This window comes from Corylus avellana, chromosome ca6, assembly GCF_901000735.1.
Source record: "Corylus avellana chromosome ca6, CavTom2PMs-1.0".
NCBI classification, from domain to species: domain Eukaryota; kingdom Viridiplantae; phylum Streptophyta; class Magnoliopsida; order Fagales; family Betulaceae; genus Corylus; species Corylus avellana.
The window spans coordinates 939,712-963,034 of record NC_081546.1 but is presented as its reverse complement, the minus strand read 5'-3'; the positions used below and the strand labels follow the sequence as shown (position 1 = coordinate 963,034).

Below are 23,323 nucleotides of genomic sequence, written 5' to 3'. Positions count from 1 at the left end.
TAGCAACATCCATCTTTCTCGACTTGCAAGCCAAAAAATTATTCACACTCTCAACCCAAAAGGCCAGGGCCACAAAATACAGTGAAACAACGAGAAAAATAAAACAAATGCACAAAAGCCCACAAAACACCGCCGGAGGATTATGGCTAGAGCGCGAAAAAACCACACGCAAGCATGTGTCAGTCACGATTCGTTGCGGATTGCAGGAATCAGAAGCGACAAGAGCCGTTGGAAGCGGGCGAGGCTGGAGCACGCGGTGGAGGGATGCATGTCGAGGTGGATCTGACGGAGAGACATAGATCAAGCTTGAACAATCTGATCCAAGAGTCCCATCAACCCCGGAAACAAGACACGGCGGAAATGACGGACGGCACACCTAGTGCGGTGGAGCTTGAGCCTATAAAACAAAAGAAAACAAAACAAAAAGAAAGAAAGAACAGAATCGGGAAAGGGGGAAAGGTGAGGAGGAGAACAAAAGTTATTTATATTTGGTTCATATTCTCTTATAAATTTAATAAATAAATTATTATATTTATGAAGTTTATTATTAACTTATGTAAGGTTCATATAAATCTACAAATTTATTAGTTGGTTTATAAAATAAAATAAACTAAATATGAAAAAAATATTGACTCATATCATTTCTCAAATGGCGTTTAGGCATTTGGATTCTTTCTAGTAATTCCCTTTTGAGTGTAGTGGCATGGGCCTTTAAGCAAGTTTCTTCTTTCTCTTCTGCTGCCAATGGGCCCAAGTCCAACGCCTGTTTGGATCGAATAGTTTGGTTGTTTTGATTTCTAGACTCTCTTAAGCCGAGCCAGGCTAACAGGCTAGAGGTAAACTTATAAACTAGGAAGTCCTTGTCTGGCCCAACCCGACAAATACATTTAAATTCTAAAAAAACATTCCAAAATTTTTTTCCTGTACTTTTCTCAAAAATCTGTTTAGTAGTTGACCGGTGTTTGAAAATAATTGTTTGTATTGGAGAAGAAAAAAAAGAGGCTTTTTTTTTTTTAAGTTTCCCAGACAGGCTCTCAGTTTTTATGATGATGTCAAAATTTGCTAAAACTCAGCTTGTTTTGATGTAAAATATTTTTCGGCATATAAAAAATTAGTGACGATGAGCGACCTCCAGCAAATTAGCGATACTGAATTCCAGTAACCTTTGATGGCTGTGAAGAATAAATTATAAAAAAGACTGTAAGAAAAAGAGATTCAAACACAAAAAATAATTTACAATTTACAGAAAGAGAAAATTATTTTATGAAAAATTAAAGAAGGTTTTTGGTTAACCGAAAATGTTTTCGATTTGATCATAATATTTAGTTGTACCAAACACCGATTTTTTCTTCTTCCTTTTTTTTTTTTTTTTTTTTTTTGTAATAAATAAAACAAAGCCTAAGTATTATTTTTAAATTAAAAGTAATAAATACTAAGATAGTAGATATCGAATAAAAAAAATGATACTTGGTAATATGAAAAATTATAATTATTTAATTAAAAAATAGTAATTAAAAAAATGTCAAAATTTATTTAATAAGATAGCTGAAAATTTTGAAGAACGTGTTTTAAATTTTAATTCACAGAATCACAATCCGTCGCCGTCCAGCAGTAAGGTTGTCTGGCTTTTAGAGTGGTTAGGTGGTGGACACGAATACGACAGAAAGATAATCAAATGCCAGCGTCCTCACTCATCTTTTGCGTACAGCCCTCCTCTCATTGGCTTCCCTCAGTTTCCCCTCATCCGATAAGGTCCTCTCGAGATCTCCCGCGGCTTCTTCGCATCCAAGGTAAGGTTTTCCACCACTTTCTCGCGGGATCTGTCTAAGGTTTCTTGTTTTCTGTTTGGCTGCTTAGGAAGAAAGAGTAGAGAAAGGCGTTTGGTTGTTGAGCGTGAGACAACTTTTGGTTGTTGAGCGTGAGACAACTTTTTGGCGAAATTTCTTTGAAATCTTAGTAGAAAACTTTGGACATTTCGTTTCTTTTGCTCCGCTTTCTCAAATTTTATATAAGTATCGGCCCCTCTTAAATTTTTTTTCCTCGGCTTTCTCAGCAACCAAACAGACGTCAATTGAAGAAAAAAAGATGCTTTTGAATTCAATTAGCTTCTGGTGTTAATAGAAAAACATAGAATCGGAAATTCTCAAATTTTATATTTAAATATCCGACCTTTTGATTATGATCGTTGCTGTTTTGTGTGTATGTTCACGCTACAGACATTCGGTTAGTATTGGGATAATCTATGGCCTCGAGTATCGTTAATGTGCCTTGCAATGTTCAAGCAATTAAGGGTTTGGATTGCCAGAACTATATTGGACTTAGACCATCAAGGAATTTGAAGTTCAATTGTGTTAGGACTGGAACAACAGCTCGCCGGCCTCGTCTTTTCGTTGTAAGAGCGAGTGAGAAGAATGATGGACCAGTTAAGAAGATGGGATTGAGTGATGAGGAATGTGAGGCTGCTGTTGTGGCTGGGAACGTGCCGAAAGCCCCTCCTGTGCCCCGCAAGCCGGCAGCACCAGTTGGAACTCCTGTGGTCCCTTCACTTGTGAGTATATTAGCATTGGGATATCATTTGGATAACCTTGTTAGATAGCCTGAACAAACATAGTATTATGATCCAATCATATTCGGTGTAATCTGGGGAAGTAGGTTTAGAAGTATTAGAAAGTAAAAAATGACTGATTCAATATTAAAAGTTTTAGAACGTCAAAATGTGAAATGTTGGATTTGATTGAATGGCTTTGTATTGTGTGGATTTGAGCATCATTATTGGCAACTGCAACCCCTGCCTTGGTGATTGTTTTTGGTTTGTGTCAGCCACTGAATCGACGTCCTCGTCGTAACCGCAAGTCACCTGTACTGCGGGCAGCGTTCCAGGAGACACAATTATCACCTGCAAATTTTGTCTATCCACTTTTTATTCATGAAGGTTGGTATTGATGTGAACCTTTCCTTTGTAGTTTACGTTTCTGGTTATATGCATCTCTCTCTCTCTCTCTCTCTCATGTGTGTGCTCGCGCTGCATTTATGCATAAACCTGCCTCAATTTGTATGATATGAATATGTCATTTCACGAAACTTGCAGGTGAGGAGGACACACCTATTGGCGCTATGCCTGGATGTTATAGGCTTGGGTGGAGACATGGACTTGTGGAAGAGGTGATATTAACTCTAACCGATGATATTACATGTCACACATAAGTAAAGTTATTTGCATTTACGTTTTATATCCCAGTCATTAATTCTCAAGGTAATACACTAATAGTTCAAAGGTTTACTGGTGTATCCCAACGAAAGTTAGACTTTATTAAAGATTTAGCTTTGCTAGAAACTATCATGACTCATGAGTAGATGACTAAGTTACTGTTAACTGTTTAGAATCATATCGCCTCTCCATGGTTCTTTAGACTAGTTTAACTATTTAGATGTTAGTTGTACGTATCCAGGAACTTTTACAACTAGTTGGAAGTTATAGTTTGAGCTGATATGGTAGTAGACAAATCCTGAATGAACTTTTGCTTAGATAGAGCTAATTAGCATATCCAATTAGAGCACTTTTTAATTTTCAATGCATTATCTAAATGTAATCTATTTTGTTGAATTGCGGACAAGTTTTTGAGTGAGCATTGTCTGAACCAGGTTGGAAAGGCTCGGGATGTCGGTGTCAATAGTGTTGTGCTCTTCCCCAAAGTTCCAGATGCTCTGAAGGTTCTTATTCGCTAATTTCTTTTCTTTTTCATTTGGTTGGTGATTTGGGGGCAGGGGGTAAGAATGGGTTTTCTCTTCTGTTCCACATAATGATGTATCATGATTGGCCTTTTGCTTTTAGTCTTCGGCGGGAGATGAAGCATACAACGACAATGGTTTAGTGCCTCGAGCAATACGGTTGCTCAAAGACAAATACCCTGATCTCGTAAGTCATTATCCTTCATTTAATTTTTTGGGCTATAGATGGATTTTAAGGTCAAAGTTCTTTGTCTATCTGGAAATATGACATTTTTAAAAAAGTTTTATTTTATTTTATTTATTTTTTAAATCTGTCTTTCATCAGGTGATCTACACTGATGTTGCTTTAGATCCTTACTCCTCTGATGGCCATGACGGTATTGTCCGAGAAGATGGTAAGATAGATATATGTGATATTTTAGATATTGCTATTATATTTAAAAGAAAATTGTTGATCTTTCTTAAAAATGTTTTCTGAGAACTGAAAGGAAATCAATTCAAGTAGGCAAAAAACCAATGACTTTTCTAGACAGTAGGATGCTCCAATGCCTTAGACAGCTGGTGATGTGGGATATGCTCGTGCTTTCTATGCCCAAGTTTCTATTGCACGTCAATAACTTCTTACAATCAATTTTTAAGTTTCAACAAATTTTTGATCATTATTCTAACGTAGCCGATTTCATGGCCTTTTTGTGCATTCTATTTGTTGATCTCACATGGATACCAATGTTGAGTTACTAATTTCAACTATGTATATGTTATTGATACCCTGTAGGTGTTATAATGAACGATGAGACTGTACACCAATTGTGTAAGCAGGCTGTTTCCCAGGTAATTTTGGTAGATTATATTCTTTGCAATTAGTTTTTACAGTTTGCATAAATAACAGATACATCTATTGGTATTTCAAAATATATCAGGGACTCTCCTGAGGTTTCTGAAGGTGTGGTGTGATGGCCCATCACATGTTTTGATTTTGTCATTTTTAAGCCTTCTCAAACGGAATGTTCTTAAAGGTTTCCTTAATTTGGCAAACAAAAATTGGGTAAACTGAGATTTTCCACTTGACAATGATTGAAAACTGCTTTATCTTGGACTTCCAAAGTAGGGAAAGATTGTAGGTCTTTTAGCTGCTTTAAGTCTGCAAGAACTTGTACCAGTATACTATGGCCTGTGATTCATTTTACATACGAATCTTGGGGCAAGGTTCTTGCACCAGTATACTATGGCCTGTGATTCATTTTACATACGAATCTTGGGGCAAGGTTCTGGTTATAGAGCAACCTTGTAGGGGTTTCTAATATTTACCTACATGTTGTTATGCTATGTGTTTCACTACTATTACCTGACTAGTTTTTATTTTTTATTTGTTTTTTTTGGCTTCGTTACTTCTACACATAGGCCCGAGCTGGAGCCGATGTGGTCAGTCCAAGTGACATGATGGATGGACGCATAGGAGCCATTCGAGAAGCTTTGGATGCTGAAGGCTTTCAGCATGTCTCGATAATGTCTTATACAGCGAAGTAATTTGCTTAAATGATTTCTCATTTTTTTCCTTTTTCAATCACTATCTAAATAAAATGGGGCAACCTCACTCCCTCGAACTCCCATCTAGTGAATATCTTCTTTATGCTATTACATTTTAGTCTTGATTTGTTTTTTGGTGGTTGTACTGTGATTTGTCTGCACCTGGTTTCTAGGTTGACCAATTATTGTAATAATCAGAACTTTTGACTTGTCGGATAGCGTTAATTTTTCCACTTTGGTGTTGGTTGCTGTTTCGGTAATGTCTATCTTTATCATGCTGGTAACAGATATGCAAGTTCTTTTTATGGTCCATTTAGGGAAGCACTCGACTCAAATCCGCGCTTTGGAGACAAAAAAACGTATGTAGTTCATTAAAGAAAAGTTTTATGTTAAATTTGTTATCTAATGTTCTGATGCTCTGTCTTGCATTTAATTTGGAAACAAAAGTTATCAGATGAATCCGGCCAATTATAGAGAGGCTCTGGTTGAGACCCATGAAGACGAGTCAGAAGGCGCTGATATCCTCTTGGTTTGTAATTTTTCTTTTTTTCCCTTTTTGTTGATCTTTGAACATGTTTACGTAAGGCAGAAGTTCACTGTATGCTAGTTATAACTCGGGTGACAGGTGAAGCCAGGGCTGCCTTATTTGGATATTATAAGACTTCTCCGAGATAACTCTTCTTTGCCAATTGCTGCATATCAGGTACCTTCATTAACTTTCATACTTCCAATATCATTTTTAATTATGCGATACTTCTGCTTTCACCTTTAATTAGGTACTTTCAATAACTTATATTCCGCATGGTCATGGAAAATGATTGTTTGCACCTATGCACTAGAAGTGAAAATCTGGTAGCTCTAACTTTGAGGACAAGCTATTATGAACCAACTATTGGTGCAGAAACACATAAAGATCGAGAAAAACAATATCATAATTATCTTGAACTGTCTTGATAACTCTTCTCGTAAAGAAAGGTTTTAGCTTTCATGTACATGGCATGATCCCATCCTTGTTACTTGTTATACAGGTATCTGCAATTATTAGTATTGATTAGCAAAAGAAAACTCTTTCACCTTATGCTTGCAAAGATGTGGGATTCTAGTGGATGTCCTCAAAGTATCTTTGTTTTGTAACTAGCACCCACTGCCCCTACTATTCTTTTTGCTTTTGTTATACTGGAACTCACCTTTCCCCATTGAGTTTGTTATTTTTCCTTAGTTTCATGGACTCGTGTTGGGTGGTGCTCAAATTTTCTTTGTTCATGGTTCAGGTTTCGGGTGAGTACTCAATGATCAAGGCCGGTGGGGTTTTGAAGATGATTGACGAAGAAAAGGTTATGATGGAGTCACTAATGTGTCTCCGACGGGCTGGTGCTGACATCATCCTTACATATTTTGCTCTACAAGCTGCTAAATGTTTATGTGGTGAAAAGAGGTGAGACTTTTTATAATAAAATAGCGCACTGTTTTATGTGAAAAACCTTAAAAAAACTTGAATTTTTCATGACATGAGAATTGAACTGAAATTGGAAATGAACATGTGCCGTCTGTCGTTTCTATACAGCTGAAGTAATGTAGGTGCTTGAGTGCAGAGTGTACTCTTGTTTAGTCCACATGACAATACAATAAAGATGTAATCTAGAGTAAAACATCCAGCTTTCTGAGTTTTTTTGTCCTCGTACAACAAAAACAAAATACATACGCATGTATTGTTCTGCTAGGTGCTGAATTGTGCAGGTAATGGGTTATAGCCATAAGCTGAAACATTTTTTCAATGATGAAGCACCATGTTAACCGTTGGGATCATGAAATGGTTCCTCCCCATATACTTTAAATGGATAGGATCGTGTTCTGTTTTAATGGGTCTGATGGGGTTGAGTAGAAAGCAATTAGTAATCCTCGATGATAAATTTGCACACCTCTTATTGAACGGTAAAGAGATTCCTCGTTTATATTCTCATGTAACCTAGGATTAACTAACAAAAATGATCCTCTCTTTGGTTTTGTTTCCAAATCCAGAATCTGATCGAGGCAATTTGATGCTTATAAATGAACAGAATGATGAAAAAGGAACAACTATATCTGTAACAACAATAACATCGAAGTACTAGTTACAACTGCACTTGGTTCTTTACACCATGAGAGATTTTTCCCTTTTATCATCCCTCAATTGGACCAAAATTCATAGAGCACATCACGGGTGCTCGTTGAGGTATCTTTCTGCGATAGTGGCGTGAGCTGCAGCGCCTATGGGTAGAACGTCTTCATCGATCATGAAATAAGGTGAGTGGCCTGTGTGTATGGAACCCAACGTCTCGTTCCTTACCCCTATGTAGAAGAAGCCCGCAGGGACAACCTCAGAGTAGAAGGAAAAGTCCTCAGCACCCATCATTGGTGGGACCACCCTGAAATTTGTTGGACCCACCAAATCGATGGCCACCTTCCTCACATGCTCGTACATTTTCTCATCGTTCACAGTGGGGGGATATATGGTGTACTCATTTTCAAAGAAGTCAACCGTTGCCGAGCATCTGTAAACAATGGCCTGTTCCACAATTACCTGTTTGTAATGATGAAGAGTGTTGTCAGCTCACCTGTTTGAATATTGGTAACTGGATAGTTAAGTGAAAGGGCACCTCTGGATTCCTTTTAGTTAGAAATAAATTTCTATTGTCCCCACATCCTGGGAAACAATTATTATCTTTCCTATAGCAAGAAAAAAAGCAGGCCCTAAAGTAAACCGTACCGATGATAATTTTATCACGAATAATGTTACTTTTCACATATTTTATATTGTATGAAATGAGTGTGATAAATGATTGTAAAGAGTAGCATTACTATTTATCATGGGTGTTGGCTGCTAAGGGTACTACAATTTTTATTATAAGTTTCTTTACAAACTGACGTTGTAGTCCATAATTAGTGAAATGATTTAACTAAAAAAATTTGATTTGTCATTTTAATTAATTAATAGCTTGCTTGTTAATTAGATACTCTTAATTATGAATTGTTACGTCAGTTTGTAAAGAAATTGTAATAAAAACTATAATGTTGTACATTAGTACAATTAATTCTAGTACCAGTTACATGACAAACCTCTTTTATTCTTTGGAGAAGCTGGTAAAAGCTTGTGTTGGAGAAAGCCCTGAAGGTGCCACCAAGGACCACAGTGTCCGGGATCATGTCAAGGTTGTTGCCTCCATTAAATGATGCCACCGACACAACCTGAGCAGAAAAAAAGGATAAGTCAATCCAAAATAAACGTAGACATGCAAGCAAATAGACAGAATTAGGAGTACAATAGAAATAACTGAGATATGGACATACCTGTGAGTCCAAAGGATTTGCTTCACGAGACACAATACCCTGTAAGCTGATTACTGCGGCTGAAGCTGCTAAAATGGGGTCAAGCGAGTGGTGGGGGTTCCCAGCGTGGCCCCTTTTCCCACTTATTATAGCCCTAAAAAAGCCGCAGCCGGCGAGCAAAGGACCAGGTCTTGACCCAATAGTAGCAGTAGGATGTTCATGGGATACATGAATTGCGAATATGGCCTCCACATTTTCCAGAGCCCCATCCCCGATCATCCGTTTTGCGCCATTCCCTGCTTCTTCTGCTGGTTGAAACAGCAGTATCACAGTACCCTGAAATACAATACCATACCATACAAAATGTTGTTAAGACTAACGTGCAGATTAGCACTATTGAAAAAAATATTCGTAAACAAAAAAGAAAACAGCTAAATTATGAATATGCGAATGTTGATATTAGAAGACTTTGCGTCTCCATCTTAAAGACCTCTCCTACTTCTAACCCTATACCTAACACTCTTTTTTCCCAACAAAGAAGGCAAATTTGATTGTTTGTTTGGAATATTTCAATCTTCCAACCACTCCCTAACAAATTAACAAGTATTATGACACATTATTGGATTGGTGAAACGGACACCAATCATATTTTATTATATGGCCCATCAATTCCATAACTTTTTTTTAAGTATTCTTTCGCTTAGATATCAGCACACCCAAACTGACTCACATGCTTTCATCAATCAAAAGACAAAAACATTGCTATATGAAAAAAAATAATAATAATAATAAATAAATAAATAAAAAATTTGGAGATCTCCTGTGAAAAAATAAACGATGGAGAGAGATGAATAGAAGAGAATTCTAGTTATTTTTTCACTTAAGGCCATTTCTACAGTTTCTATGACTGTCCCTCTTTTAAGACAGAAAACGACTGTCCCTCTTTTAAGACAGAAAACTATAACTATCCCTTATAATAGTGTCACCAGTGGTCCAGTACTATCTTTATTTCTTTTTTCTTTTGTTGGTTCTACCTTTTTGACGGCTAGGTACCGCATAAGAAAAGTCAAGAGTTTTCTTCGGTCATCACCGAAAGAGTAGAGAATATATTCAGTTTCCAGCATGTGAGCAAATAAGAATAACAAGCCAACACTCATTAAACAGATCAAAGAATTAACATATTCTATTTGAGGACCAAGCACTCGAGAGATTATCATTCATGTATCAATATTTAATTTTTAGGTTCCCATTTGGATTTGTTTTTGGGTGGATCAAGATTTCTAGTAGTGATACTTATGTGAATTGACACATCAGCTATTAAGCAATTAAATTAAACTGCTATTCATAATATTATATTTCTTACTACGAAATTTACAAATTGACATGACAGTTTGTAAAAAAATTGTAATAAGAGCTCCAATACTTTAAAGCATTTTCTTATGTTTTAACATGAAATATCCCAAAATTAAATGTCCTGCGTGTGTTATTCATTGTGGGTTTCTGATTCTGAAAAACACCCAACATAGAATAAGGGACAAATGCAATACCCGACAATTATTAAAACAAGAACAGGAAAAGAAAAAGGGCCCAATATTGTTCACACATCACACCCCAACAAATCAACCATGATGTGTCAAATTATAACCAAAGATGTCAAAGAATAAAACAACTTTCAAGGTTACACCAACTAAACAAGGAATCCCAAAGCTCATCAATGCTCCTTTTGTAAGTCAATGGTGTTAGTTAACAAAGCTCCTCGTGCAGTATGATTACATCCATGGGAATGCAATGAGTGCCATTTTTACTGAAAGGAGTCTTTTTGACAATCGATTTCAACCCTTTGGGAAATTTCTTTTTATTGAGTATTCTTTCCCCGTGGCCGTGGGTGTGAAACACGGTTCAATCAAGTAGGCATAAAGTAGAAATAGCAAAGACAAGACAGAAGCAAAAATATTAATGGAGGCATTATTATGTTCATGACAACAATTGAAGAAACATCCATTGCCAAGCAAACTGATCATGCCAAGACAAGTTCTGACACAAATGTCCAAACAGCAATGGGGAAATCCTTTAAGGTCATGTGTAGCAATACATGAGGGAGTAATACAGCCCATCATCCTATTGCACTTTTTGTGGATCCAATGTTGTCCACACAAATTCAACCCTTCCCAAAGGTATTGCACCAACTGATCCATCCTCCCACATTCAGAATTACAAAGGATAAAGTTTTACTCTAATCTAGTTTATTAACGACATATAACTAATCATGAAAAAAAGGGGAAAAAAAAATATAAAAAAGGATGGCCCTCACAATTTTTACCATGCAGTTAACCCTTTTGCAAGTGATGGCATAACATGCACATTCAAATAGCAATTCAAACATTTATGATTTTATATAAGGCAAAGAGATTAATTTCTAGAAAAACTTGGTTATATAAGATGATTATTATTTTTAATTAAATCAGAAAATAAGGAAAATAAGTCATAAAACAAAAATTCAGGGCAAATTTAAACCATTAATAGTTATAGAAACGAGCTAAAGCCGAACCTTCAATAGATGTTCGCGAGTCTTCAATATCTTGGCAGCACCAATAAGCATGGCAACATGTGCATCATGCCCACAAGCGTGCATTTTGCCTGCAACTTTGCTTTTGTGCTCCCATTCTACGGCTTCCTGGAACAAATAAATTGGTTTTATTTGTTAATTAAACCACTATTTTTTCACTTTTGATTTAAAAACATTAACAAACAATACAAAATTATTTTTATTTTTATATTACATCAAAATACTTTTTGAAATAAAAAATTAAAAAAAAAAAAAAAAAATCCCCAAATCTAGCCTTATATCTGGATAATTTTTTCATGCTAACCAATTTTCAGTGCAGCCTCCAAAAGGTATTTATCATCACAGGTAAAAAGAAAGAACTGCCCATAAAAGAGTAACCCACGCCGCCATGGGGGTAAACCTACTTGCCTTGGGATCTGAACTGTACCCATAATCCATCACATGCAACATTAAATATCTATTTGCTTTATATAATGTATGTATGTAACTATACTTTATATATTACATACAATTTATGGTAGTACATTCGTGACCACACACTGTACTTTATGACATGACAATACCATACGATAATTCTTATTTGTACTATAAGACATCCATAAATTGATATATGTTTCTTAATCTACACGTCAGCATAAAAAAAAGTACAATTACATTTATACATCGAAAGATTTTCAATATGTGTTTTTTTTTAATCATTTCATACCATGGTATTTAAAATGAAGGTTTATGAGTGACTAAATCAACTTATTCCAAATTTGGAAACACCAAGTAAAAAAAAGAAAATTGAAAAAAACATATATATTGAACTTCAAGTTTCCAAAAGTTCTTCAACCATGAGAGTACGTTGAATAGTTTTTTAAGAGTAATGCTAAATGTCTGCTTATAATTTTTTTGGAATCATCTTAAATGTGATGTGTTTTTTAAAATCATTAATAAATTAAAGTTTAATACATCATCTCTCAAATTCAACAGTAATTTTAAAAGTTATATCACATTTGAGATGACACGAAGATGACTTATAATATTACTCATTTTTTAAACTAACAAGAAAAATCAACAAAAACCCAATACTATTTGAAAAAATGAAAATAGAAACCTGAATTGGGAGAGCGTCCATGTCAGCTCTGATCGCCACAAAAGGCGGGCCGCCGGTCCCGATCCAAGCCCGAATACCCGTCTTGGCCAACGGGTACTTGTACTCGACCTCCATGCGGTCCAGCTCGTCTCGGATCAACTTGCTCGTCTCGAATTCCTCGAACGCAAGCTCGGGGTTCGCGTGGATCCTCCTCCTCAGGCCCCTGACCCACTCCACCGCCTCAGGCCGCCTCGCCAAGCCCAACACCGCCTCCGAGCACGCCCTGGTCCACACCTCGCAGCCCGTACCTGATATCTCCGGCGAAGAAGCCGTGGCTGACAGGCAGGTCCGGTTCTTGTGAGCCGCCGACGAAGGCTTGGATCCAAAGCAGCAGCCCGGGTCGAAGAATGACCGGTCGTCTTCGGTGGTCGGTATCGGCTCGGCCAATCGGATTATACTGTTGATAACCAACATAGAGATTAAGATTAAGAAACGCAGCTTGTGAAAATGAAAATTCATTTTCACGGGGATAGAGAGAGAGAGAGAGAGAGAGCAGAGCGGAAGAGAAATAAATATAAGAGGAAGAAGAAAATGAATTAGAGCACGTGGGGATAAAAGGGGGCTGAGAAATATTGGGCAGAGATGGTATTAGAGCACGTGGGAGAATATGGCGTGCGAGTGTGTAAATTGAACAGCTCGTTGAATTGATTAAGGCGTCGAATCGCAGCTGATGGGCCCCAACCACTCTGAGCAAGTGGTACGAGACGTGTATTAACACACTCTGGTCTTACATTATTAATTTTTTGTATTTAGTGCTTCTTCCTTTACTTTGTTTGGAAAGCTTTTTATGATGTTTTCCTTATTAGTTGTGATGTGACGTATATATAATTATGAATAATTTGTAAATATTTATGTTTTGAATTATTTGTTAATATTTTGAATTTTATTTTTAAAAAATTCAAAAACAATATTTTAAGACTCTTAATAAAAAAAAATGAATTCAACAGCAAATATAAGAACAAATAAATTCGAATTAGTAAATTCCGTTTTCTAAGGGACCATCTTCTTTTTATTTAAAGCATAATAAAAAAGGAAATATTTTTGGTATTACGGTTGTATTATAAGATATTTTATAGCTTTATACGGCAACTTATGCTTATCACATCATACATATAAAAGAAAAAATTAAAGTGATGTAACCCCGTCTACCTTTGACAACCGTTTATAAAACTTTTTAAGAAAATTAATTTCATCAAAAGATCAATCAAAGTAATGGTATGCTTGCCGACCACTAAAATTGGATGAGAGCGTTTGCTAAAGCACCTGCCATAACTACCGATATTTATTGTATATAACATTTCTCACGTGAGAGGGGGATTTTTATTTTATTTTTTATTTTTTACAACTGAAATTTGAGAATTTTTTTGATCAAAGATCACAAGCATAAAACTCTTATATAGCAAAGTAAAAAGCTCTTATAGCACAAAGTATAAAATTTTGCAAAAATTATAGTCACATGCTATAAGGTTACAAAGTCATAGATACAAACAAAAATTCTTACAATCATGTGCTATTTCTGATTTCAATCTTTCGGTAACCTATATACAAATATAGTTAAATAGCAGATCTGTTCCGATCATACTAGATCTAAGACATGAGTAGTCAAATTTCCTAACAAAATTTATTTGAACCGGCCGTGAAAGATAGCTACTCACACCTAATTATCCAGGCCATGAGAAATAACCTCTTATACGTGATTATTTCTCCTCACTTATGAGGGCAGATCTAAAGAGAAGAAATCTCTTATTCAAAAGAAAAACACAAACAAACAATCGGTAACTAGCAGCAGCTAGAGAGGAGATTAATGGTACAACACGGTTGAAGGTGTATGGACGTATAGCGGAGAGACTGAAGTTGTTGATATGGTCGGAAAACACCTACAAACATAAAGAAAAAAAAAAAAAAAAAAACAAAAACAAAAGGAGAGGGGAAGGGTAGGAGATGGAAGTAGAAGGAAGTGAGAGGGTTTTTATTATTATTATTATTTTAATTTTTAATTCAGATGAAAGAAAAAAATGGAAAATTAATTGAAAATACTTACAAATATAAGGTGAGAAACAGCCTACTTGACAAAAAATATGCTTTAAAACTGGCACTTTTAAGGGTCTTCAAAGCTTTCGAATTCTAAATATAAATGGAGATCAACAATTATGCAGGAAATGTTTCAATCTGAGAAAAGATTAGGATTGTTAATGTCAAGCTGCGAGATAAGAAGCTTTTTAAAGGCAGCATGAGCTTTCCCAGTAGCAGAGTCAGCAATGTGTAGACGTCTAGTCTAGTAGCAGTTTCAATAATGTTACCACCTGTCCTTTTCCCCATTATTGAACTAGAAAGAAAAAAATTCCCAAATACACAATGTGTCAAAATCACATTTAGATAGACAAAAGTATAGCCCTATATATATATAGCTAGGACGGAACCAAATTTCTCATTTGAGTGGTTAAAAGGCTTCCGTTGCGGAAGCAGATTTAAGGGAGTATAAATAAAGAACTTAAGCCTAATTTTGATAAGGATTAAGCTTAAATTATATATATATATATATAAACTTAAGAATAATAAAAAATAAAGAAAAAAAAAATTGAAAAATGGCTCACACATAATTAGTGCCGTCCTTGCCTATATATTTTTGTTGTGAAAGATATATAGACAAATGTAATTATAAGGTACATACTAGAATGGTTTTCTTTCGTTTACTTGATGGTGGAAGCAGTGGAAGGTCCAGTGAGTTTGATATGCTACCAACCATATTTTCCACGTGCATGCAATGAAAACGACTAATAAATTTGAATATCCACAATCAGAAAATAAAATATAGTTTGAATTTTCACTTCCATTGGATCACGTCTTGTTTTCTGAAAAAAAAAAAGGAAAAAAAAAAGGAAAAAACTTTTTGAAGAAAGAACTAAATAGATAATGATTTATGCCGTAAAGTTTTTGGTAGGTTTAGAAAGGGCTTATCATCGGGGAATATTATAGAATTCGACTTTTTTTAATTTTTGGTTGTTTTGTTATGAGGTATGTTAAAATATTAATTAAATAATTAACTTAAACTTTTGAGACATGCAGTGATTTAACATAGTATTGAAACAAATGTCAACGATTTCTTATCACAAGGACTACATGGAAGATCCTGAAAATGAATCTTTACAAGACAAGAACAATAAGAAAATGAATTTTCTTAGTAAAGTCGAGATTGGCGGAAGTGGAACATGTCTTTGCCGAATAAAGGAAAGCTTGGGACTCAAGCTTTACTATATTGACAAAGATCTGCCCTCTCCAAAAGCAGCAGCACTACCGGCGGATCAAGAATGGGATACGGCGCCTCCTGCGCCGGCGGATGAAAATGGCGATGAGAATATAATAGTTTATGTGTTTCGTCAACAAATGTAGAACATAAACAAACGAAATACATGCTTACGTGAGTTACTGGTTCTTGGGCTTCAAATACAGGTTTCCGGGCTGCTAATCAAGGTGAGCTTCGTCAATTCATTGTCTCCTTCAAGGTTCTCCTTCCTCACAAGAACTTGTATAAGATTTCCAACAACCACTTCATCCCTTTTCAATCGATTGATTTAGAATATCCTAGTGTGTGGACATGCCTCATTGTAACCAATATTTTTAGCAATGATACTATTTTCGTTGTTAAATAGACATGTGGTGATTTTTGTTTTGTGATGCTCCCTCACATTCTCATGAATATCTTAGCATTAGGGTTTCACTCGGGCTTGTTTTATTCATATTTTTCTTATATTTTTTTTTATAAATTCAATAGATCAATTATTAAATTTGTGGGGTCCATCATTGACTTATATGGAGTCCACATAAGTTCACAAATCTAATTAATTTATAAGATAATACATAAAAAATATAGACAATTACTTATAAATTATATACTCTATTGCGAGAATTATCCAGATTTTCTGTATTTGAACTTTTGTGGGCCTCCAATACTTATTTTGTTTTTATTTATACTGCGGGTCACTAGGTCGAATCACATCCCTCTCTTGTATGGGCATGGTACAAAAAAAAAAAAAAAAACTTATATTGTTTTTACTTCTTCCTAAATTTTCTCTTAAAAATTTAAAATCCCCTGAATCTCTTACTTTGACCTTGGAATTGTTTATACTTTCCCTAAATTTTCTCTGCAAATCCCGCGAATCAGATGTAATTTATTTTTTATTTTTTCTTGTCCCTAGATTTTCGTGTCTCCATGTTCTTTTGATAAATTCTTTTCCCTAGATATTCGGGTCTCCATGTTCTTCTGATGAGTGGACTTATGGTTTTTTATTTTTTATATTTTTATAAAAATATTATTAATTTTAAAATAGGCCGACAAACATTTCTTAAAAAACAAAAACGTTTTATCTGCCTCGGAGGTTGTTGGACCGCCTATTCCACCACCTCAATCCTTATCCCTCTCGTCATAGCATAACTTTTTGTTGATGTAAATGGACGGCAAGATTGGACACCTGTCTCTGTGATGGGTTAGTTATTGCACATTTTGCAACCGTTTCCGTGGCCCAATGATGCTTCGTTGAGAGCCACGAGCCTTCACATTCACACCCTGGCAATCATCCACCCTCAAGAAAAGCCAATAAAGTAAGAGGCCATCGCGTCATGCATTTCCATGCCGTGAGTCATGACAGGCACAAACGTGAGAAAATGGGGTGATGAATGATGACAAGATAAGTCATAAGTGTGAAATCATTTTATTTATACTACATGATTAGAATGATGTTACGCTCATAATATGAACAAATTGTTGATATAAGTAACATGATTACACTGAATTTTGTAACATTTTATTAAACTTTGGCATACGTCATTCTCAACGTATGTCAGTTTTCAGTTTTCCCCAAGTAATGAGCCCCTGGCCCAACGCAAGGCCCATAAGGTACACCCTAGCTTCATATATTTTCAAGTAAGCCCCACAAGCCCAAAAGATCAAAGCTTGCTGAGCTCACGCCAATAGAGAATCACGTAATAATAATAATAATAATAATAAATTTAATTATTTAAATAATATTTTGACAATAATTTTTTCGGACCATTTATATGCAACACAGTCACCTACTATTTGTAAGAAAATAAGGGTTAAATACAAATTAAAAGTGTCATAAAAACATGTTTAATATATAAAAAAAAAAAAAAAAAAAAAAAAAAAAAAAACAGAGGCATTTGGGTCGTTGTTTCTCAGACAATGGATAATATCCTTAATTAACAGATAAATATTGGGGCTGACTGGTTGTTAATCATTCACGATGCACCTAACAAAAGTCAAAAGGACACAATTCTTGAGATTGAATTATAGAAGAAGAAGAAAAAAGAAATCTTTTATGGGAGTTCGACGTGGCACACTAAGAGAGGATCCTTATCCATTTTTTCCATTTACCAGTAAAGTACTGTCGAGTGGGACCAAAAGTCCAAGGTTGACTGGCCGTTATGACCTAGGAAACCCGCCCTCTGTTTTCCCAACGACCTTTACAGAGCAGCGACTATCTCTGAAACTCGAAACCAACCGCTCTACACACTATCTCTGCGTGGAAAACCCTAAACATAGTACTATCTGTGTGTGTCTGAGGCCTAAATCTAAGTAAATGGCTGGGGAATGTGCAGGAGGAGGAGCTGAAAGGAAGGTGATGGTGGCCATTGATGAGAGCGATTACAGTCACTATGCTCTCACTTGGGTGCTTGCAAATCTCAAAGAATCCATTACAACTTCACCGCTTGTGATCTTCATGGCTCAGCCTCCTCCCAGAAGTAGTTACACCTTCTCCGCGCCTCTTGGCTCTGCTCGCATGTACTGCCCTGTTTCAGCCAGTTAAGTTCTTTGCCTCTTTTATGCTCTTTGGCGTTTGTTTCTGTAGCACAGAGCAAATGATGATTCGCTATTTCTATTTCTGTTTTAAGGTTTGAATTTTGAAGAGAAAAAAGAAAAAGTGGGTTTGGGTTTTGTTCAGTAGTTAATAGAATTTTATTATTCCTAAATCCTTTGTGATTTCTTTGTCGTATGCTTGGATTTTTTATACCCAAATAGGGAAGTGCAACAAGCTGTATTAGCTACTTTGTTCTACTTTTGTTTTGCAAGCCAAACCCTTGCTAGCTCATAATAAAAGTCGGGTTCAAACTTTAATTGAAATGAGGGAAATTTTTTACAAAAATTTATTAAACTTTACCTCGTGATTTATTTGAATCTTTAATTGAAATGAGGTCAATTTTAAAAGTCGGGTTCAAACTAAAATTTTTTGTTATGATACGGGTTAAATCACTACTTATATCAAAAGTTTAAGCTGATAAAAAAATAATAAATTTAATCATTTAATTAATATTTTAATGCTTACATTTTTATTTTTTTGTGATATTCTTCAATTAAGTGCTTCACTTTTGTTTCAATTGAACAGAGGAGTGTAGCTTTGTCTCTTAGAATCAGAGCATGCACCTCCTACTTGAAGGGTTTCATGTAGACTCCTTATGTCGTGTAACTGAGAAGTTGTGGCTGTTAAATTACCAGTTATCCCAAAAATTTAGGTAAGTTTAATCACTTAATCATTACTTTAATACTCTCCCTCACGTGTGAGTTCAAACTCTCTTTTAATTGGTGAGATTCAACACGTGAAATATTTAATTTAAATGGGAGGTGATTTGATGAAGTTAAGATTTGATCTCATGACTTTTGGTTCTGAAACCATGAAAAATTACTAGTTATTTCAAAAGCTTAAGTTAATAGGAAGATATAAGTTTAACCACTTAATCATTACTTTAACCGGGGCAAAGGTTTTGCTATGCTGATTTGGAGAGCTGATCCCCTTGCCTTTTTCCCATTCTTCTTCTTGTTTTCCATTTTCGAATAGTTAGTATGCTTGCGGGATGATACAATGAGTTGGAAATTTTATTTGAGATGTTGGAGTTTCTATTGACAAAATACATTTGTTTGTGCATGACAGCTCCGGAGTTAACAAACTCCGTCCAAGAAAATCATAAGAAGCTTACAATGGCTTTTCTGGAGAAAGCTAAGGAAATATGTGCTAGTTGTGGGGTACGTCCATTATTAATTTCTCCTTCCTTTTCTAAAAGTTCTAATATTCTTTTTGGTCAATTTGGTTTACATGGCAATTTAACAGGTATTTTTCTCTTTTCAATTATGCACATTCTAGATAGCTCACATTTAAGATATAGAAATATGCAATTTCATATGTTTCTTCCTTTTGACCACACCGTTGAATAAATGTTGTTTTTGTAGGTAAAAGCAGAGACAATTACAGAGGTTGGGGATCCTAGTACGGCCATATGTGACGCGGTTCAAAAGTTTGACATCAGTTTACTTGTTTTGGGTGAGCGTGGCCTTGGAAAAATCAAAAGGTTAGTTTTCCATCATAAGATTAGATTGGCAATTTGGAATATGCTTTAACATGATGCATGCTAATGCAAAGAAGGCCACCCCATTATTGGCCACTGATAGCCTTGTGTTGATACAGGGCTCTTCTGGGGAGTGTGAGCAACTACTGTGTTCAGAATGCAAAGTGCCCTGTCCTTGTTGTGAAGAAACCTAAGTAACGAGTGTGCTACATTTGTAACATTTCCAATCACTGAGTTGATTTATGGTTTTTTTTATTTTTTGAAATGTTGTTTGATACATTTCAGAATGTAAATGCAGTTAATGATGAGAAGGGAAGGTGACTTATTTGACAAATTCTGATAATTTTGTGGCACACTAGATAGAATCATCTATATTAGTGTGGTTTCCATTTTTATAATCTACTCAAAGTTCCTCCGAAGCAGCAGTAGCCAGAAAATATCAGAAAGTGTCCTTTTACTTTAAATAATTGGTCAAGTTTGTGTAGAAATGTGTGCAACGTAATTTCATGAAGAAAAGAGGAAGATTACGAGAAGCATGATGTGTTTCATATCTAAAGAAGCAATGGCTGCAACCTCGTTTCTTATTGATACTGATTGACCACCAGAATGGTCTAAAGCTTCAGCTGTGTGCTAGTACTTAAATCTCATAAAGCATTGAAGAAACGTGTAATCACTTGACGAAGTAATGGTTGAGAATTGCTGCCAACCGAACTCCAGCTTGGGCCAACCGCAAATTGACTATTGGTAACCGGGAGAGGAAATATTCATCTACAAACAGTCTTCATATTATTTCTCATATGCTGAAGAACAAATGAACAAGCACAACTGGTGAACTCATAAGGATTTACTGGTTAATTACCTTCTAAAACTGATCCTTCAGTCACACCTTTGTATGCCCAGTCACAGGCTGCTTTGATGCCTTCGGATGCATATCTGCAGAAAAGTTAACCAATTTAATCTAGCTTTATATAGCCATCAAGTTGATTATGATAAAGTAATCAAGAAATACTCAATATACTATCTACCCTAAGGTTTTGAAGAAAAAAAAATCAAAATACAAGGACTAATTGCTAAAGTTGAAAGAACTAGTGATACAAAATGAACATATGACATAGAAATGAACTTGCTCATAAATACTAGGTTAATAAACTGTGGCTGTGAAACATACACGTTTGCACACGTTGTATCAGTATAACTGCAGTTCTCCCATGTCTGAACTTGATCTGCCCATGCAGTCTGTAGTTGAAATATATTTTAAAAAACAAAATCAAAAAACATTAGGTTGATGATGAAGATACATAAACATATACCAAGTCTAACACAGACATACTAAGCAGCAAATAAGCTACCGTAATGTTTTTTTGAATTGCACCAATCATGTCATCCACATTAGAGTTGTAGAACCTTTCTTGAGCCGTCTCTATTATGTTGTCGTCCCATACCTGTATGCATCGGTGTGAGTTTATTTACCCCAGTGATTTTGCAAGCTAAAAGTATGATTTAAAGGCTGAACCACGATTTCACTAAACACGAACTTCATTAATATGGTTTTGAAATCGTATCCTTTCAAACAACATATTTTGAAATCACTAAACCAAACGGACTCTAAATTGGTTACTAGACTCACATGGTGAAGATTTTGCTTCCTCGTATACCAGTGAACACCAATGGTGTTGCCTCCCTTGTCTGAAGCAAAACCCGCATGTAGAGGCTGCAATAAACAAGTACTGTAGTTAAGGATGTATCAGTAGTTGGTGAAGATAACGTATCACATCCGGACATGTTGTCTATATGTGTCGTACCTGATGAATGTCTCCCATAAAATGAGAGTAAAATAAGAGTGCTTCTGTGAGATTATCTGATAGTTACAATTCATTGAATTAGAAACACAATTTGGTTAGCAAAGTTGCATTAATGGGCAGAACATCCATAAGAGAAGCACTTTATGGTGAAAGAAACAGTATATTGTAGTTTTTGTTCAAGAATTTACTCGAACTCTTATCATTGCTGCGAATGGTTAACAGCTGCTTGGTGTAATTTTGGACTGCCCCTGCAACGCACCTCCCCTGCTCTCCACTTTCATCCTTGCAATCCCCTGAATATTGAAATGACTGTTTAGTATGAGACAATTACTCTACACTTAGAACTTGACTTGTGACTAGGGTTTGTAATTTTTTACACGGCTTACGAATTCGACATAAAACCAACGTGAAATTTGTGGGTTAAGGTTGATGGGTTTGACCCGTTTAATTAAATAGATTGGATTATAGTTTAGCTATATATTTTTATACTCATGTTAAAACTCAGACAGATAACTTTTTACACAACTCTGGGAACTCAATATGAAAATTAGCGGTTTAGTGCTGGAGGATGGTAGCTACCCCACCAACACCCTAGAAAAAGAAAGAAAAAGGGAGTTGGGGGACAAGAAGAGAGAAAGGAAACTCACTCTCGAACTGGTAATTGCAAACATCAGGGGTATTCACGTAGTGAAGGGGTCTTGACCAGGGATAATGAAACTTGATCTCATCTGCCCATGAACACACACTCTCCAATTCATTCTCTGCAGATTTTGGAAGCAGCTCTTCAACTATCTCTGCTGCTGCCTTGTTCAAGCGTGACTGTTTATTACAACACAGAAACAAACACATGGAATGAATATTTCTGAGAGACACAGAGAGAGAGGGAGGGACAGAAACAGAGATGATCAATTACCTGCGCAATCTTGCAGACTATGTAATGCCCATCATTTCCCCAAGCATTAATGACTGGGAATAGAAGCATCAGTGACACAATAGCCACTATCTGGGCTCTGCAGCACTTCATCTTCCTGCCGCCCTTCAAAACCATCAACATCACTGCAACCATTTTATGTCCTTTCTCTTGTATTTTCAAGTAAAAGAACAGAGAACCCAGAAAGAAAACTACAATTAAGGATAAGGTTGGTGTGAACTGTATGAAAAACCAAAAGAAATCATTTCAATGATTGTTTTGCAAAAGTATGGATGTGTCATGTGTGTCTGTCAGCTTTCGTTCATGGTATCCTCTTAAAGTAGGAAGCGAAGTGATGGCTGGAAATGAATCTTGCTGCTACGTGCTTGGAAAGGCAAGGAACTAAAAAGAACGGAATTGACGGATAAATGTGGTGTGGTTTTGGGATTGTAACATTACTTTGACTGTAAAAGTGTCAGAATTCTAAAATATACGTTACAAAGATCCTGCACAATTACTATATGGAAATTAAGAAAAAAAAGGTATGGATTTTGAATTTAGTTGGCATATGAGATGTCATATGATGTCAAAAAGATTATATTACAACATTTACTGAAATTTTCTTTAAGCAACAAAATTTGACAAAGTAAAATAAACATTCAAGTAAAATCCAAGTCCTAAAATTCATTACAAGGACAATAATCCTGAAAACTTAGAAGAGAATAATCATGCAAAGAGGAATTTCTCATTCATGAATTTCTTACCAAAGTAGCAATGCCTTTCTTCACAACTTTTCTCTGCTCTAGGAGGTGCTTTTGTTTTTCTCTTTTTTTTTTTTTTTTTTTTTGTGTTATTTGGCTTCACACTAGCTTGAAAAGCCTCAAAAAAAAAAAAAAAAAAAAAAACTTTATATAGAGACAGTGGGCCTAGGTTATACGAGGTAACAATCACTAAGTTTATCACACGTCAAATACATGCATCTTATACGA

General features: G+C 35.6%; 4 protein-coding genes across 6 annotated transcripts; 2 read left to right on the top strand and 2 right to left on the bottom strand.

Moving 5' to 3' along the window:
* The first annotated feature begins 1,656 nt into the window (after positions 1-1,656).
* Positions 1,657-7,440, top strand: LOC132183706 (delta-aminolevulinic acid dehydratase, chloroplastic-like). Of its 3 annotated transcripts, none has more exons than XM_059597094.1 (14): positions 1,657-1,790; positions 2,217-2,548; positions 2,821-2,932; positions 3,089-3,162; positions 3,643-3,711; positions 3,833-3,916; positions 4,055-4,124; positions 4,505-4,560; positions 5,131-5,252; positions 5,544-5,615; positions 5,704-5,785; positions 5,882-5,959; positions 6,528-6,691; positions 7,314-7,440. In XM_059597094.1, the coding sequence occupies exons 2-14, from the start codon at positions 2,243-2,245 to the stop codon at positions 7,342-7,344; spliced, it is 1,320 nt and encodes a 439-aa protein (XP_059453077.1). In that variant the 5' UTR covers positions 1,657-1,790; positions 2,217-2,242; the 3' UTR covers positions 7,345-7,440. The 3 variants fall into 3 exon arrangements, with proteins under 3 accessions (XP_059453077.1, XP_059453078.1, XP_059453079.1); XM_059597095.1 differs by having other exon boundaries at positions 7,276-7,365; XM_059597096.1 differs by lacking the exon at positions 7,314-7,440 and having other exon boundaries at positions 1,658-1,790; positions 6,528-6,920.
* Positions 7,321-12,763, bottom strand: LOC132183705 (IAA-amino acid hydrolase ILR1-like 6). Its single transcript, XM_059597093.1, has 5 exons — positions 12,228-12,763; positions 11,111-11,236; positions 8,584-8,898; positions 8,353-8,481; positions 7,321-7,816 (listed from the first exon to the last, which is right to left on the bottom strand). The coding sequence occupies exons 1-5, from the start codon at positions 12,723-12,725 to the stop codon at positions 7,451-7,453; spliced, it is 1,434 nt and encodes a 477-aa protein (XP_059453076.1). The 5' UTR covers positions 12,726-12,763; the 3' UTR covers positions 7,321-7,450.
* Positions 12,764-17,748: 4,985 nt separating this feature from the next.
* LOC132184202 (uncharacterized) lies at positions 17,749-20,020 on the top strand. Its single transcript, XM_059597740.1, has 4 exons — positions 17,749-18,086; positions 19,211-19,302; positions 19,507-19,625; positions 19,742-20,020. The coding sequence occupies exons 1-4, from the start codon at positions 17,864-17,866 to the stop codon at positions 19,818-19,820; spliced, it is 513 nt and encodes a 170-aa protein (XP_059453723.1). The 5' UTR covers positions 17,749-17,863; the 3' UTR covers positions 19,821-20,020.
* LOC132184201 (endonuclease 2) lies at positions 19,843-22,597 on the bottom strand. The gene is made up of 9 exons (XM_059597739.1): positions 22,338-22,597; positions 22,072-22,243; positions 21,613-21,717; positions 21,425-21,480; positions 21,250-21,333; positions 20,972-21,064; positions 20,791-20,858; positions 20,482-20,555; positions 19,843-20,390 (listed from the first exon to the last, which is right to left on the bottom strand). The coding sequence occupies exons 1-9, from the start codon at positions 22,488-22,490 to the stop codon at positions 20,293-20,295; spliced, it is 903 nt and encodes a 300-aa protein (XP_059453722.1). The 5' UTR covers positions 22,491-22,597; the 3' UTR covers positions 19,843-20,292.
* Positions 22,598-23,323: the final 726 nt, after the last annotated feature.

Bases quoted from the DNA above. Each gene is read 5' to 3' on its own strand.
- LOC132183706 (XM_059597094.1), top strand. From the start codon at position 2,243: ATGGCCTCGAGTATCGTTAATGTGCCTTGCAATGTTCAAGCAATTAAG. The intron at 2,933-3,088 runs GTTGGTATTGAT...CGAAACTTGCAG, and splicing joins TCCACTTTTTATTCATGAAG to GTGAGGAGGACACACCTATT. The intron at 5,786-5,881 runs GTTTGTAATTTT...CTCGGGTGACAG, and splicing joins AAGGCGCTGATATCCTCTTG to GTGAAGCCAGGGCTGCCTTA.
- LOC132184202 (XM_059597740.1), top strand. From the start codon at position 17,864: ATGGCTGGGGAATGTGCAGGAGGAGGAGCTGAAAGGAAGGTGATGGTG. The intron at 18,087-19,210 runs GTTAAGTTCTTT...TGTGCATGACAG, and splicing joins GTACTGCCCTGTTTCAGCCA to CTCCGGAGTTAACAAACTCC. The intron at 19,626-19,741 runs GTTAGTTTTCCA...GTGTTGATACAG, and splicing joins GGCCTTGGAAAAATCAAAAG to GGCTCTTCTGGGGAGTGTGA.
- LOC132184201 (XM_059597739.1), bottom strand. From the start codon at position 22,490: ATGGTTGCAGTGATGTTGATGGTTTTGAAGGGCGGCAGGAAGATGAAG. The intron at 21,481-21,612 runs GTAAATTCTTGA...TGTAACTATCAG, and splicing joins CAGCAATGATAAGAGTTCGA to ATAATCTCACAGAAGCACTC. The intron at 20,556-20,790 runs GTATGTTTCACA...ACTTTTCTGCAG, and splicing joins GATACAACGTGTGCAAACGT to ATATGCATCCGAAGGCATCA.
- LOC132183705 (XM_059597093.1), bottom strand. From the start codon at position 12,725: ATGAATTTTCATTTTCACAAGCTGCGTTTCTTAATCTTAATCTCTATG. The intron at 11,237-12,227 runs GTTTCTATTTTC...TATTTGTTCCAG, and splicing joins TGGACGCTCTCCCAATTCAG to GAAGCCGTAGAATGGGAGCA. The intron at 8,482-8,583 runs GTATGTCCATAT...TTTTCTGCTCAG, and splicing joins CAAATCCTTTGGACTCACAG to GTTGTGTCGGTGGCATCATT.